General features: G+C 40.7%; 1 protein-coding gene across 1 annotated transcript in view; it reads right to left on the minus strand.

The window, feature by feature from the left end:
- The window catches only part of LOC126444898 (uncharacterized), a 697,169-nt gene that overhangs the window by 27,038 nt on the left and 654,555 nt on the right, over positions 1-15,576 (minus strand). Inside the window, exons 18-19 of the mRNA XM_050090969.1 lie at positions 12,541-12,617; positions 3,728-3,884 (exon numbers count right to left, since the gene is read on the minus strand). Coding sequence (XP_049946926.1) covers positions 3,728-3,884; positions 12,541-12,617 — 234 coding nt within the window. The remainder of the gene's footprint in view (positions 1-3,727; positions 3,885-12,540; positions 12,618-15,576) is intronic.

Consider the following 15,576-nt stretch of genomic DNA (forward strand, 5'->3'; position numbering starts at 1 on the left):
GTCCAGATGTCGTACTTGGAAATTTTTTGGAAATTTTTGGTAGGGTCTTATGGGACCAAACTACTTCGGTCATAAGTCCCTAAGCCTACAAACTACTTAATCTAACTTAAACTAACTTCCGATATAGGAGTCCGCAGCTCGTGGTCGTGCGGTAGCGTTCTCGCTTCCCACCCCCGGGTTCCCGGGTTCGATTCCCGGCGGGGTCAGGGATTTTCTCTGCCTCGTGATGACTGGGTGTTGTGTGCTGTCCTTAGGTTAGTTAGGTTTAACTAGTTCTAAGTTGTAGGGGACTGATGACCCTAGATGTTAAGTCCCATAGTGCTCAGAGCCATTTGAACCATTTACGCTATGGGCAACACAAACACACACCCACTGTAAAAAGTTTAGTGTCTGTGTTTTGCGATCGCACCGCAAATCCGTGCGATTAGTAGACGAAAGGACGAGCCTCTCCAATGGGAACCGAAAACATTTTTTGTAAGTTATGATCTGTCCGTTCGTTCATTGACGTCTCTGTTCACTGTAAAAAGTTTAGTGTCTGTGTTTTGCGATCGCACCGCAAATCCGTGCGATTAGTAGACGAAAGGACGAGCCTCTCCAATGGGAACCGAAAACATTTGATCACAAGGTCATAGGTCAGCCGATTCCTCCACAGGAAAACACGTCTGGTATATTCTATACGACACTGGTGACGGCATGTGCGTCACATGACAGGAATATACTGTCGACCCACCTAACTTGTACACATGGCGAATGGGTAAAAAGATTCTTCTACCTTGCCCGATACTACGGCGCAGTTACCTCGCATCGGACGGACAGATAATAATTGTCTGAAAACAAAAAAATTAAACTTTTCACTCGAGGGAAGACTTAAACCAAGGACCTCTCGTTCCGTAGCTGCTCACGCTAACCACGGGATCACGGTGATCCTGAGCTCATATTGTCCTTGATGTTGCCTATCTTGCGCATGGACTATTCAGTTTGTATATTTTGCTTATTTTATTCATAGTTCCACACAACTTCTTCCTGTTTTCTCGATTGATCTGTGTTCAGTTTTTCAAGGCTTATCCACTGTGCCAACTTATAACTAAATCTGAGGGGGGTGCGATGGGGAGGTTTCCTTGTTAGTTTTTCAACGACTGACCCGTTTACTACTATGTGTAGTGTTACATATCAGTTTGTTAAAGTTATGTGTTGAAAAGAGTGTTGCCGGCCGCGGTGGTCTAGCGGTTCTGGCGCTGCAGTCCGGAACCGCGGGACTGCTACGGTCGCAGGTTCGAATCCTGCCTCGGGCATGGGTGTGTGTGATGTCCTTAGGTTAGTTAGGTTTAAGTAGTTCTAAGTTCTAGGGGACTTATGACCTAAGATGTTGAGTCCCATAGTGCTCAGAGCCATTTGAACCATTTGAAAAGAGTGTTCAGGACTGATGAATGATGATCGTCCACTACTGAAGCACATTTATTTAATGTAGTTCGGGAAGCGGGACACGGGTGTTCAGCATGCGATTTTTCTGTACGCGCGCGTTGATTGTGTGATAAGGAGGATGGTGTTGCTACTGGACAGGGCTACGCTGGTGGGTGACTAGCTTATCGCCGCACTTGATGCTCCTATTGTTTGCTCCATGCAGCGCCTCAGAGTTGCAGCGGCTACCGTGGCAGTAACGCCGGGAAAGCGTGTAAGAAAGCCACGGAACAAAAGAGCTTCAAGAGTAAGATTGCTGTGAACTGTAGCTCGACCCGTTGCGAATGTTGTTGAAATATACTTGTCAAGCAGACAGAGAGCTCTTTCAAGTGCTTGATGTGTGTAAAAAGCTGTTACAATATATGAGGTTTCCGAAAGAAGAAAATTTTCTCATTTAATAGTGTGTAAAGAAGTAGCCTGTTATCGAGTTTTCAGTACTCATCAGCACGCCAAAAAGGAGTCAATGATACGAGGTATAAACTTTGTAGCTGCACACCGATTTGGAGAGAGAGAGAGAGAGAGAGAAATTTTCTAAAGTCAGGACACAGGCAACGAGAAAAAGACGTTTTGACAATAGCAGCCTAGACCACTAACGTGTAGTACCACTTAGTGAAAATTGCCTCGGAGATATCCAGAAAACATTTCGCATCTATATACGCCTGGTTGCAGTATCTGTGTTAAAGACTGTTCATGTGATATAAGGAAACTTACTGTGTTCCGCTTAATACGAGTATGAGGCCACGTGAATTTTAAAAACGAATTTCTGTTGACCCGATGTGGAACTTTACTCAACCTAAAGTTCGTCAGATCCGTGTGAGTTGTCCATCAGTATTCACTCTGGCTATTGAGACTTAAGTCACACGGATTTAATTTATGTGCAAGTGTATCGCGTCCCTGTGTTTCAGTTAGCGAGGGATTGCATGAGTAGTAACAAAATCCAGTCTTCTCTCGGCTTAGCTTTCTTTATCCCAAGTTGAAATCCGGTGGCGGCCTTCGCGTTTTAATACTTCTTGCTGATTATGCATGCCTGCTATATTCAAAGAGTTTAGCGTCCGGGATGGGAAAAGCTGTGCTAGAGCATTATGCAGCAGATCTTGGACTGTTGGATTCCGAAGGTGCCGGAATCCGCACGCACTAGCACTGCTTCGTACCGGCATTATACTCCCAATATTGCTACATCCAGCTTATCCATTCATACATGTCACTTGGAATCTAGTAGCACTGCCTAGTGTCATGTGTACGTCTGCAGCAACACGTTCGCTTTCCTCTTTTGTTTTCAGATGCGCCAGAAAATGAGTAGCAGAAATGTGTAGAGCCCCACTTATATACATAACACTTTACAAAGCATCAAATATTGCACATTCAGGAAGACGACGGCTCAATCCCGCGTCCGACCATCCTGATTTGGGTTTCCCGTGATTTCCCTAAATCGCTCCAGGCAAATGCCAGGATGGTTCCTTTGAAAGGGCACAGCCGACTTCCTTCCCCGTCCTTCCCTAATTCGAAGAGACCGATGACCTCGCTGTTTGGTCTCTTTCCCCCATACAACCCAACCCAACCCTTCAAATACTGCATTACGTACACTACATATTTTGCGGCCCCATTATATAATGAAGAGTCTGAAATAAAGCTGTAATTTATTATAATTCGGACATCAATTAACTGCTAGTCAGGTACGAATTCTCCATTACCTGACCGAATATTAGTACTAAACTTCGTGGCAATTTGTAGGTTGACGTAGGCCCACAGCCAGACCTCAGTCTTTTAGAAGCATTGGTGTAGCTGTCCATCATCTTTCAAGACTTGAGATACAACGTCAATCTGATAATGGTTTTTTCCTACATCAGTGTCTCTAACGAGTTCGTGCGGGAGACGATAGGTTCTAATAGAACAAAATTTCCTGTTGCGAAATTTGAGCAATACTGGAAGCCTCTTACAGCAAGAGCATTAGCTGTGAAAGTAAATGGTCCGAGACTACGCTCTGGTCTGCCACGCTGCTTTAATCTGGTGGGAAATTTCGTAGCAGACTGCACTCTGCTACAGAGTGAAAGTCTATGTCAGGAATCACCAATACTTTTTGTGAAAGAACAGTATGGACGACAAATACTGTAACAATTACTTTGTATACTGACACAAAAGAACAAATGCAAAGTAGTTCGTCAGAAATTTGCAACTCAACATTACTAACCTGAACCATTTATTACTAAATGTAACTGAAATGTGCCATTGAACCTTTTCTGTTTCCCAACTTCATTACGGCCCCACTTACCTCCTTTATACACCTTTTCTTGCCGTTCTGTTATTTCCTTTTGAAGCTTCCTTCTGTGAGCCCTTATTTGCGCTTCATCTCTTGGCGGACCCAAGGCCGTACGACACTCAGCGCACAGTTTTTTGTGTAAATAAATGATTTCATCTGAATGCAGTACCTTAACAGAAAGGAAAATACTCATAAAATTTTTCCCATGTTACATTTGTTCTGCATAAAAGTCAACATGAAAATAAATATGAATATTAAAGAAATTGGTTGCAGATGTGGTAAAATAAATAGATGCTAAATATAGTGGACGTGGCGTGGTGCATGCACTGCAGACAACACAGAAAGTGTTGGCATCTATCTGCATTCATTGACCACCTTTTCACCCTCAATTACTGCTAGCGTAGTCTGAGTTGGTTCCGAGGTGTCCGTATCTCGTTCTATGGAGGACGATATTTGCTTACCTGGGACTGATTCACACTTATCATTCCCGAGCACATAGATAGTCTCATATTCGGTTTTTCAGCTCTAAGAACTTTGAAGAAAGAAACACTAGTCAAGTTTGTGGTAGAACTGACATTAGTGGGCTACTTGTAAAATAAATCATCTCTAATCTTACATACTGTATCCACACAACCTCTAAAGTAAAAATAATCGGTGTATTCTTAAAATCTTTTCATAAAAATCAGGCACAAGCTTCTCCACTCCTTTTCAGTCTGTTACTAGATAAGACCAAATTATGGCCGGAAGGGGTACCTGTAATAAATATCGGAACAAAATTAAAAAATAATCAGCATAAAATGTTTTGTCTTTGCCGATGCCCTATCAGTAATTACCAAGACTACATCTGAAGCGCTAGAGAAGCTTCATTAGATCACTGTGAAAACTGGCCACAAAATCTCATATCAGAAGATACAGGACAGACAGACCTGGGATCCTTCGTGGTGAGGTACGGCAGTATCATTCAGGTTCAACATTTCAGGTACTTGGTGGCGTTATCGGAAAAACTCTTAATGACACAGTGAACAATAAAACTCTTGCAAAAAACTGCGTGATAGGCGTAGAATCTTCTCTCGCATTTATAGCAAGAATTACCTTCCCAATAAAGACAAATTACACCGCTATCAAACAATAGTTCCCACAGATGGACGTTACACAGTTGAGAATTAATCATTTACCATGAATGTCAGTGTCGTCGAGAAAATGAAGAGACAGATACAGTTGAAAATATTCGATCCCAAGGTCGAAGAAGGTATCTGGATGTGCAAAACATGAGACAGATTATATTCTCTGGCTGGACGACAGCTTCATTGCATAGAAAAGACGTCTGAAGTTTTGTGGGCATTTATTACGAATGAGCGACTCACAATTAACTGACAAAATCTTCAACGTCACAAACGGGACGCGGAAAACCTAAGTAACCAAAAGGATCTGAAACAGGTCACTATTGTCCTGCTGACAACTGCAAGGGTGACACACAGACAAAAGCTCAACTCTCATTAAGCTCACGTCCAAGCAACTAGGACAAAGAAAACTCTAAAGAAAAGTTCATGCTTATTAGAAAGACGACAGACCACAGCGACAGGGTGAAGAAGTTTTCGACAAAAATAAGAAGAACAAAGAGACTAAAGCTAACTAGCCGTTCTACGTGGTCTCTAAGGGGCCAAGCGAAATAATAACATCAAAATAACTGTAAATATAGATGGACGCAAGTACATAACAGATAAAACACTGTGAACTTATCGATCAGTCGGCCTCAGTTTAATTTTTCCGTGTTCTCAGAGATGGTACACACTCACCAGAGCTTGCACCACATTAATCCATTTGAAGGAGTTTTGAGCTGCGAATGTTTGAAGATGATTCACTTGTAAGGCAACTAAGAGAAACCATTATCAGACAACGTGTCGACTTCTACGAGCAGCGTGACAGCCAAATGACAGCAGGCGGCCACGTCTGTTTATTTAGGGATGAGTCAGCGACGTTCGGATGGCGAGCGAAGGGCCGACAGGGAAACGTCTTGGGGAGAGGGTGCCTTACGTGTTCCCTAGAGATAGGCTACCACTAGCTAGGGGATGGGAAACCTAGGCCATTGTGACCTATGAGAGCTGTTTAAGCAAGATGATATCTCTCGGATAGACAATGCAATTGGCGTAGTTGTACTTAATGTCTTTGATTTAGTGATGTTTCATGAAACAATAAGGATATTAATTAGGAGAAAACTAATTAAAGACGAAACTGAAATGGAATTATTTGCTATCAGAGCACTTAAACTTGACCAGTGGTTCTAGATCTACAGTTAATCAAAAATCATAGTTCACTACCATATTTTAAAATTAAATAATTCTTTCTGAACTTAATTAACTCTGTTAATAAAATCGATGTGAGTCTCAGTGAAGTATTAACAGACAGATCTCGGTGAGAGCTATTTACAAATATATTCACTTACATCATTCAGGTGTTTGCTTATCTGGTGGAAGTCTGTCACTAATTACCATATTTGACAAATCGCTTTTCAGATGTTCCTTAATTAACACATTTTTATACACAGCAGCATGCACTACTATTAAGACCAAGGTACAAGGAGGAGTGTAAAAGTCTACGCTTTTATATAAGTTAACATCAAAATTAGACAGTTCAGAATGTGTATTATTGCATCGTCAGTTTTGCGAAAGCCGGAAGTACCACGTAATTTCTGAGTCATAAATGGTAAGAGGGAGATTTTTCCCATAGAGAAGAACTCCTGCTTGTTGTATCAGCGCAAAAGTAATATATATTTTAACTGGTCAAAGATTCGTGCTTTGTGCAAATGGTCTAAATCACGATAACTCATACAAAATTTGATATGTAGTTTTTAGTGTCAGTTCGTTCAGACATTAAATTTGTATGTCATGGCACAATTACTTCATAAATATCAAATGTTGTTCAAAAGATATGAACTTTCCGTGTCTAGTGAATCGGGATAGTGAATGCTGGAGCTCTAGAATGGGGCTGTAGTGCTTAAATTCTGAGACGCAACTGTGGAGAGAAAAGGGACCAGGAATAATTGTAGATGACATAATGACCGATGCAAGTGTTAAAATAGTAAGTGAAGAAATCTGGTATTTTTATGATTTGGTCTATTTGTGAAATGGTTAGCTGAGGGACAGCTTTAAGAAGAGGGATAAATGGAGTGAAGGGGATTTCACTAACGGTAATAGGAGGCAATATGATAATTCTTTAAAGATGATAATGGCAAGGGTAAGACAACTAAATAAACACTGTTTTTGGCCTTGTTTCACAATTTATTATCAATGTTAATGCACAAACTAGGTTTCGGGTTATAAGCTCATTTTCCAGTACATAAGTTGAAAATTGGGTTATAACCCGAAACCTAGGTAATGCAATAACATTAATAATAAATTGTGAAACAAGACTAAAAACAGTGTTTGTTTAGTTAATTTACAATGTATCACCAGGAACCCAAAGCTGATTCAAATAAAATAGCAAGGGTAAGAATTTGAATGAGATTAAAATTGGTTTATTGGCACTTGGTGTTTGCAGTATATTGAAGACAGAGCCATTGATTCGACTTTAATCAGAAGGCATTGTTGAAGCATTCAAAACCAGGTAGACCACATAGTAAGCAACAGAGAGAACTGGCAGGTGATCACACTCAAGTTTCAGTAGATGGGAGTTCTTTGATTGTTAATTGTGGACTGACTGATAATAATGAAAATATGTGTAATTTCACGGAACAGGGTGAAGTTTTGTCGTTCTTGATAAAGAGTGATGAAGTTATTTTTCATGTAATTTCTCACAATGTTAACGATGTTATTGATGTCCAGATGAGAATGTTTCCAGGGATAGTGATGAATGTATGGCAGCGAATGACCATTACATGGAGAAAGATGGGAATAAATGTGGTGCGAATGTCTTGATATCTGCTGCAAATATGAGCAAAATATTGGTTACCAAGGAATGGGATACTATTCAAAATGGCGAAAGAGTCAGAGTCCTTAGGTATTTGTATGGACGTGAACGTGACGTTTCAGGAAATTTTTTAGACAATACGATGAATTAGTAGTATATAATAACCGCACACTTTGAAGCGACAAGAGTCATGGGTACCTCCTGATACAGTGCCGGATCTCCTTTTTCACGTCATATTGCAGTAATTCGAAGTAGATGGACTCAGCAATGCGTTGGAAGTCCCTGAAGAAATATTGAGCCATGTTGCCTCTATAGCCGTCAACAACTGCGGAAGTGTTGCTGGTGCAGGATTTTGTAAACGAACTGACTCTCGATTACGTCCCATAAACATTCGATGGGACTCATGTCGGACGATCTGGCTCGGTAAATCATTCGCTCGAACAGTCAAAAATGTTATTCAAACTAATAGTGAACAGCTGTGGAGCGATGACATGGCGCACTGACATCCATAAAAATTCCGTTATTGCTTGGGATCATGAAGGCAATTAATGGCTGCAAATGGTCTAGAAGTAGGTGAACATAACCATTTCCAATCAATTATCGGTTCAGTTGAACCAGAGGGTCCACACCATTATGGAGCCTCCACCAGCTTGCACAGTGCAGTGCTGACAACTTGGGTCCACATCTTCATGGGGTCTGCGGCACACTCGAACCCTACTATCAGCTTTTACTAAATGAAATCGGAACTCATCTGAGCTGCCCACAGTTTTTCAGTGCTGCAGGCGATGTGCTATTAACAACGGCACTAGCGTCGGTCGTCTGCTGTCATAGCCCATTAACAGAAAAATTTGCCGTACTGTCCTAGTGGATAAGTTTGTCGTACGTCCCACATTGATTTCCGCAGTTATTTCACACAGAGTTACTTGTCTGTTAGTACTGACAACACTACGGCAATGCCGCTGCTCTCGGTCGTTAAGTGAATTTCTTCGGCCACTGTTTTGTCCACGCTGAGAGGTAAGGCCTGAAATTTGATAGTCTCGGCACACTTGTGACACTATGGATCTTGGAATACTGAGCTCCCTATCGATTTCCGAAATAGAAAGTCCGGGCCGGCCGATGTGACCGAGCGGTTCTAGGCTCTTTAGTAAGGAACCACACGACCACTACGGTCACAGTTTCGAATCCTGCCCCGGGCATCGATGTGTGTGATGTCCTTAGGTTAGTTAGGTTTAAGTGGTTCTAAGTTCTAGGGGACTGATGACCTCAGATGTTAAGTCTCATAGTGCTCAGAGCCATTTGAAATAGAATGTCCCATGCGTCGAGGTCCAATTACCATTCCGCACTGAAAATCTGTTAATTCATATTGTGCGATCGTAATCACGTCGTAAATCCTTTTACATAAATCACTTGAGAACAAATGACAGCTCCGCCAATGCACTGTCCCTTTTATACTATGTGTACACAATACTACAGTCATCTGTACATTGCGTAATGCTATCCCATGACTTTTACCACCTCAGTGTATTTTCAGTTAGTAAGGAAGTGTACAGTGAAATGGAGATCGCTGGAGGGGGCAGATTTACAGAAACCGAAGGTACAAAAAGATACTTCCTTTGTTTCAGTTAAGTATGCTGATATTGCTAATGATGGATAACTTGATGGTGGGAGTGGCACATCCGGCTTGTCAACTTGATTTGTAGGAACAATAACATGTAAGAAATTGGTAGAATTTCCAGTGAATGTAGTTAGAATAACAACAGCAGTGGCACTCAGAGAAAACAAATTAAAAAAAGAGATGAAGTTAAATTTTGAAGCGAACACTGCAAATTCTGAGCTAATTGCTGCGTAATACCAGTGCCGACCATGAATGTAATATCAGTGATGCATTTTCTGAATGTGATTAATTTAAGGGAAATGTAACATAATTTAATGATTAAGTGAACTGAAAGAGAGTCTCTGTTAAATGATTATTGAAAGAAGATTCGGTTGCCCTTATTGTAAAAGATAATGTTGTAGACATGGAGGGTACAGAGCAGTAAGACTGAATAATCTGAAAGTAATGTGCTGTATTAGTTGTTTAGTGTTTAATATGAGATAGTTATTTCATGGGACAATTTTGTATTTGTTTTTAGTTAAGAAGTTAACAATCATTTATTTCAGTAGCCAAATGTTATTTGTGATCAGTAATATTATATTTTGGGAACGTTATACTTAAAATTACGGGTGTAAAAAAAAATGGCTCTGAGCACTATGGGACTTTAATTCTGAGGTCATCTGTCTCCTAGAACTTAGAACTAATTAAACCTAACTAACCTAAGGACATCACACACATCCATGCCCGAGGCAGGATTCGAACGTGCGACCGTAGCGGTCGCGTGGTTCCAGACTGTAGCGCCTACAACCGCTCGGCCACTCCGGCCGGAAAAATTACGGGTGTTATTTCACTGATCTGTATTGTGTAATGTTATGAATGGAGTGCAGATATTAGTTCCTGGGTGAATGAGTTTGCGAAGGGGTGAGAACGCAGGATATAAGCGAAGGAACGGCTGTGGATGTATGTAATCAGAAAGAATGGCCAAATCTACTCTCATACATTGCACTTCATGCAACAACATTTTTTTTTTTTTTTTTTTTTTTTTTTTTGCACTGATGTATCATGTTGGCACCGCAATTTTAATTATATGGAATCAGGGTAGTGCTGCTCAAGTCTGAATCACCGTAAGATTCATGATATATTTGTTTCTATCAGTATTCTAATCACTGTAATGGCAAATTGGTTAAAATGAGTATGTAGTTACGATTTTAAGAGTAACTTGTGTGCAAATGCTGACCGTAGTCACATCGCTTAAATTAAAAGAGTGTATTTCTAGAAGAAATCGCTATGGTATTAATCAATTAAATCTTGGGCTAGGTAGCCATTGACAATAAAAATGTTTTGCCACTAATTTTATGCCACGTACACGGACTAGTTATTTTGTGTGGAATGAACAATTTTAAAAGTTTTAACAGATCCAATAAAAATGCTGTTTACACGCGCAACAAATAACTCGGATATAGACTATTAACATACCATCTCACTGGGAAGTTACTATGCAAGGGTTGTCCTGGGGTCTGTTATTACAGGGTATAACATAAAAGTATGGCCAAATTTTCAGAACTGATTCTTCACACGTCAACAAAGAAAACGCTTTATTTCCATGTTAGTTTTATGACGTTTAGTTGTTCCATCACGTGAACAACCTCAGGCAGTGAACCCAGCACAGACACTGCCTCCAGCTGTGCTAACTGGGGTCTCCAGTGCACAAAATTGGATACCTGCTCCAAGGGGTCGCATGGTGAGTGGAGAAGGGAGAAGCCCATCTTTCTGTAGTACTGACCACCCCTTAGGCCACTCCCAGCACCCACACTTGCAGATGGGCCATGCAATGCTATGCACATGTGTTACCAACCACCAACGGACTCAGCTGTCCCTTTGCCAAAGGCTGAGTCAGATACCAAACTGCAGGAAGTCATGGAGGAGAATCCCATGATTAATCGTTCTTTCTTACCCCCACCCTGTCGACCACAGTAATGTCTCAACCATTTCCAACGCTATGTGCCTACTAAAAGATAGAGCGTTGATATCGCACTGAGTGAGAACGCAGTCAGTTTACTCAACACAGTTAAATGACTTCACCTCAGTTGCAGCAAATGTTAGGAATCGAAACACTTTTACGCACACTAACTTATCAGCACATTCATACTGAATTCAGACACATACTCAGAACACAAAATAATTTCAATAAGCTTCTCTGTGTAATGTAACGTGAAATATTGTTGAAACAAAATGCCTTCAGTGTAAGGCCAGCACAATGCGTAATAGCTCAACGCGTAGGGATTGATTTTAATAATAAAGTTTGTAGTTAAGATTGAACATATAGATAACTGAACGTAATCTATATTGAGCCAGTTCACGTAGTTCACATTTACGAACATATCAAGCGCTGTCTGAAGCTGCAGAAGACAGCAGCAACGTGTTACTATTTCAGCTGTTGTGTAGTGGTAGCAATCGCAATCTGCAGTCTAGCAGGTCACTGCTTGCTTAGACGCTGAAGCCGACTCGTTGTATCAGCCAGGAAGTCTTGACGTGCCGTAGGAAGAGCTCCCACCTGCTTATCGGTCTCTTCCACTAACGTACTAATTAATGTTGTGACCCCAATAAAAATAATAAACCAAAATAAAGAAAACAGAGTGCATTACAAGCTAGGGTGGAACAGGTCAGAGAACTGTCACTTTAAGATAAACCATAGTATCACAATGTGAAACTATTCTCAGTCGAGCAAATTCTTACTTGTATGGCAACAGGAGGCATTTTAACAAACAGAAAGATAAGAAAGATACATTGTACCTCTTAAAATAATGTGTACTACGTAAGTTATCCAAAAAGAATGTCACTTCATCAGAGGAAAAGCAACAAGGTAATGTTCCGCTTGAAAAGTTGAGGATGAAGTTGATATGGCAATGGCGGCGATAGTAAATAAGTTGTGTTATATAGGTACTTTTCTCACATAAGAAGACTAGTATCAATAAAAATATGATGCTTAATGATGAATTCCTCACCATTTACCGCACTCTTAATTCATCGTTTAAATTTTAAAATAATTAAAAAATGCTCTACTGATTTAATTAAAATGTCATATTTTCGCTCATTAAACGAAAGCTGTTTCCTTCGCTGTCTCGCAATACTAATCACAGTTAATCAATAAGTATAGTCGATCTTCATCGTTACCAAATGCGAAACTTCAAATATCTTGTCTTTTACACTGACTGAGAGAAGTCAGTTGGTTACGTCAATCCAAACGTTTGTTGTTCATAGGTTATAAAATTCACGCAGTAGATTTAATACAAATAGACTGTCTATAGAGAAAAACTTCACAAACCTCAGGGCCGCCATGGAGAATCTTGTAGATAATCTTCACCAGCGGATGTTCCATACAGCGGCAGACACCTCCATCACCTTCAAAAGACAGTAGCAATTAGAATATCAGTTTAGTGTAACACGTTCAACCTCTACACTATTTAACAAAGTATCACCGCCATAAGCATGCTGTCAAAGAAAATCCATTACAAAAATCCCTCACCGCTCCGCTTATTTATATTTTACGAATCGGTGAGGCAGAGAGAAAGATATAAATCAGATTAAGCTCAATTTGTGGCTATGCTTCGAAAAGCAACTAAATTAAAGTGTGCTATAAAGAGTAAGTCTTAAAACTTCCAAATTTTCCTTGATACGGAATTACTTTACTTCTTTTATTAGCAATTACTTTTGTCACCTTATGTTCGTCCAGGCATGAACAATGAAAAACCTTCGCTGCTGGAAACGCTCTTATTCAGTACAGGGTGTTAAAACTAGATTCAAAAGTGTAGGGAGGGTTGAGAATCTTACTCAGTGTACTGACGCAGCAGACCAATGGTCGAGAATAAATAATTCAGGCAATGAGAGATACGCGAGTTGTGTGGTTATAAACACATCTCTTTCATAGAAAAATCTGCTTACTGTGATTTTATGCTTCCTCGGCGCATGATGATTTTGAAACGTTCTCGGGTATTTACCCGGTTGGCGTCGTTCAAGTGCTGCAATATTTCCGCAAGCTGATTGCCACGATTTCCACGCTCCCTGACCCCTAACCATCTTCCTCTAGACGCAATCTTCTAAGCCTCCTCCCTATCGCTGGCAAGGTGGAGGGGGAAGAAAGTCGCACCCCTCATTCCCAGTGTCGCTGCCGCCCCTGTGTCCGGATGCTTCTTTGGAAACGCTTTTCCTGCTGTTGTCTGTCTAGTTTAGATAACCTCTCTACTTTGATCATTATCAGTTATTCTGGTTCCCAAATAACGAAACTGGTCTACTAAGTTTAGTATTTCATTCCCCAATCTAATTCCTTGAGTACTGTTTGATTGAATTCAGCTACATTCCACTGCCCTTGTTTTTGTTGATGTTCACCTCATAACTGCATTTCAAGACGCTATCCAGTCTACTGAGTTGCTTTTCCAAGTCCTTCGCTGTATCTGATAGAATTAAATGTCATCCGCCAACCGCGTGTTTTCATTTCTTCTTCATGAATTTCAATCCATTCTCCAAATTTCTCCTTCGTTTCCTTTACCTATTGAATAACGTCGAGGATACTCTGTAACCCTATCTCATTCCTCTCTCAATCGCTGCTTCCCTTTCATGTCGCTTTAACTCTTACTACTGCAGTTAGTTTCTAAACAATATGCATATAATAGTACGCTCCCCGTATTACGTCTCTGCCATCGTCGGATTACCGATGGGTGTATTCCAGTAAACATTGTCAAAAGCTTTCTCTGTATCTGCATACACTATAAAGGGAGCTTTGCCTTTCCTTAACCTCTCTTCTAAGACAAATTAAAAGGTCTTCGTATATGCCTCCGCTTTCCTACATTTCTCCGTAATCCAAACAGATCATCCCCGATGTCAGCTTCATCAGTTTTTCAATTCTTTTGTAACTAATTCGTGTCCATATTTAGCAGCCATGACTTATTAAACTGATAGATCAGTAGTAATGACATCTATCACCACATGACCATTTTGGAAATGGAAGTAGTACCTTTCTCTGGAAATCTAATGGTATTATGTCTGACTCGCGTATGTTGCACATCAGACGGAATAATTTTGCGATGACTGGCTGTCGTAATGATCTCAATGATTCTGAGGGAATGTAGTCTACTCCACGGGTCTATTTTCGTCTTACGTCTTTCAGCACCCCGTCAAGTTTTTCTTGCAGTGTCATATCACCCATCTCATCTTCATCTATTTCCCCTTTCTTTTTATAATATAGTCTTCAAGTTTACTATCCTTGTATGGCGTTTCAATATATTCCTTCCACCCATCGTTTTCCCTTTTTCGTTTAGTAGAGGCTTCGCATCTGTGCTCTTGATATTCATAAAGCTGTTTCACATTTCACCAGACTTCTCTTTAATTTTCCTGTAGGGGCAGATATTGTCGCCTGTCTTCTAAATCCAACATACGAACGCTTCATGAGATCCTAAGACCCATAGTAGTCTGATTAGCAGTAACTATATACTGCACGCCTACCATAATAACTTTCTTTTACGAGAAATGTTTCCTTTTGGAATTCACATCAAAAAAGTGCCTTTGGCTCGTTTTACTTTGTTTCCACCAAGCTGGAAGCTTCTTTCCTTGTCATGAAACTCAGAATTATATTAGTCCTGAGGAGGATTTAACGGAAGCACAACACATGTAACTTTTAAGTCTTGTTTTTACTGTATTTTAGCCCATCGCGATGATTTTGCAGTTTAGAACATACTGATGTTTCAAAGAAACGAAACTTTCACGGCTCCTGAGTAGTAGTCTCCGTTATATTCATGATTGTATTTTCCATAGAACTGGCGATCTACAACGTGGTTCTCAAAGCCCTGGAGTGTCATCACATTTAGAAAACTTTTACCTGCCCTTATCTCCTTACTTCTTAGAAATACTACATTAGTAGGAAAGTAATGGGGTTTCGAGTGCAAATTTGACCTTTGATCTTTGGGTTGCTTACATGCAGAGGCAAGGGAAAATGATGATACCAGTGAAATTTGGCCTTTAATGGATGACGTCAGAAATGATTTTGAACGCACAATGTCATCACACCCTTCACTCAGGGGCTCAACATTTGTTTGCTGGGTACGGGATTAGCGCCCCGGGATTCCCGAGCTCTAGACTGGTAAGCGCCGCCAGTCATCTGTTACATTAAGCTCTAGGCATGCATCAGCGACCACTGTATAGCGCGATGGAGGAACGTTCTGTGCCACAGGGAACGGGGATCTTGATTTGACTGCCCAAATCGCGATGATGGTAAACACCTCTACAAATAAAGAAAAAAAAAGCTCAGCTTCAAGGTATGCTTCACGCTTGCTGCATGGCTCCTGCGGCGGAACAGTATTTAGCGGGC

The sequence above is a fragment of the Schistocerca serialis genome, chromosome 1 (genome assembly GCF_023864345.2).
Source record: "Schistocerca serialis cubense isolate TAMUIC-IGC-003099 chromosome 1, iqSchSeri2.2, whole genome shotgun sequence".
NCBI lineage: Eukaryota > Metazoa > Arthropoda > Insecta > Orthoptera > Acrididae > Schistocerca > Schistocerca serialis.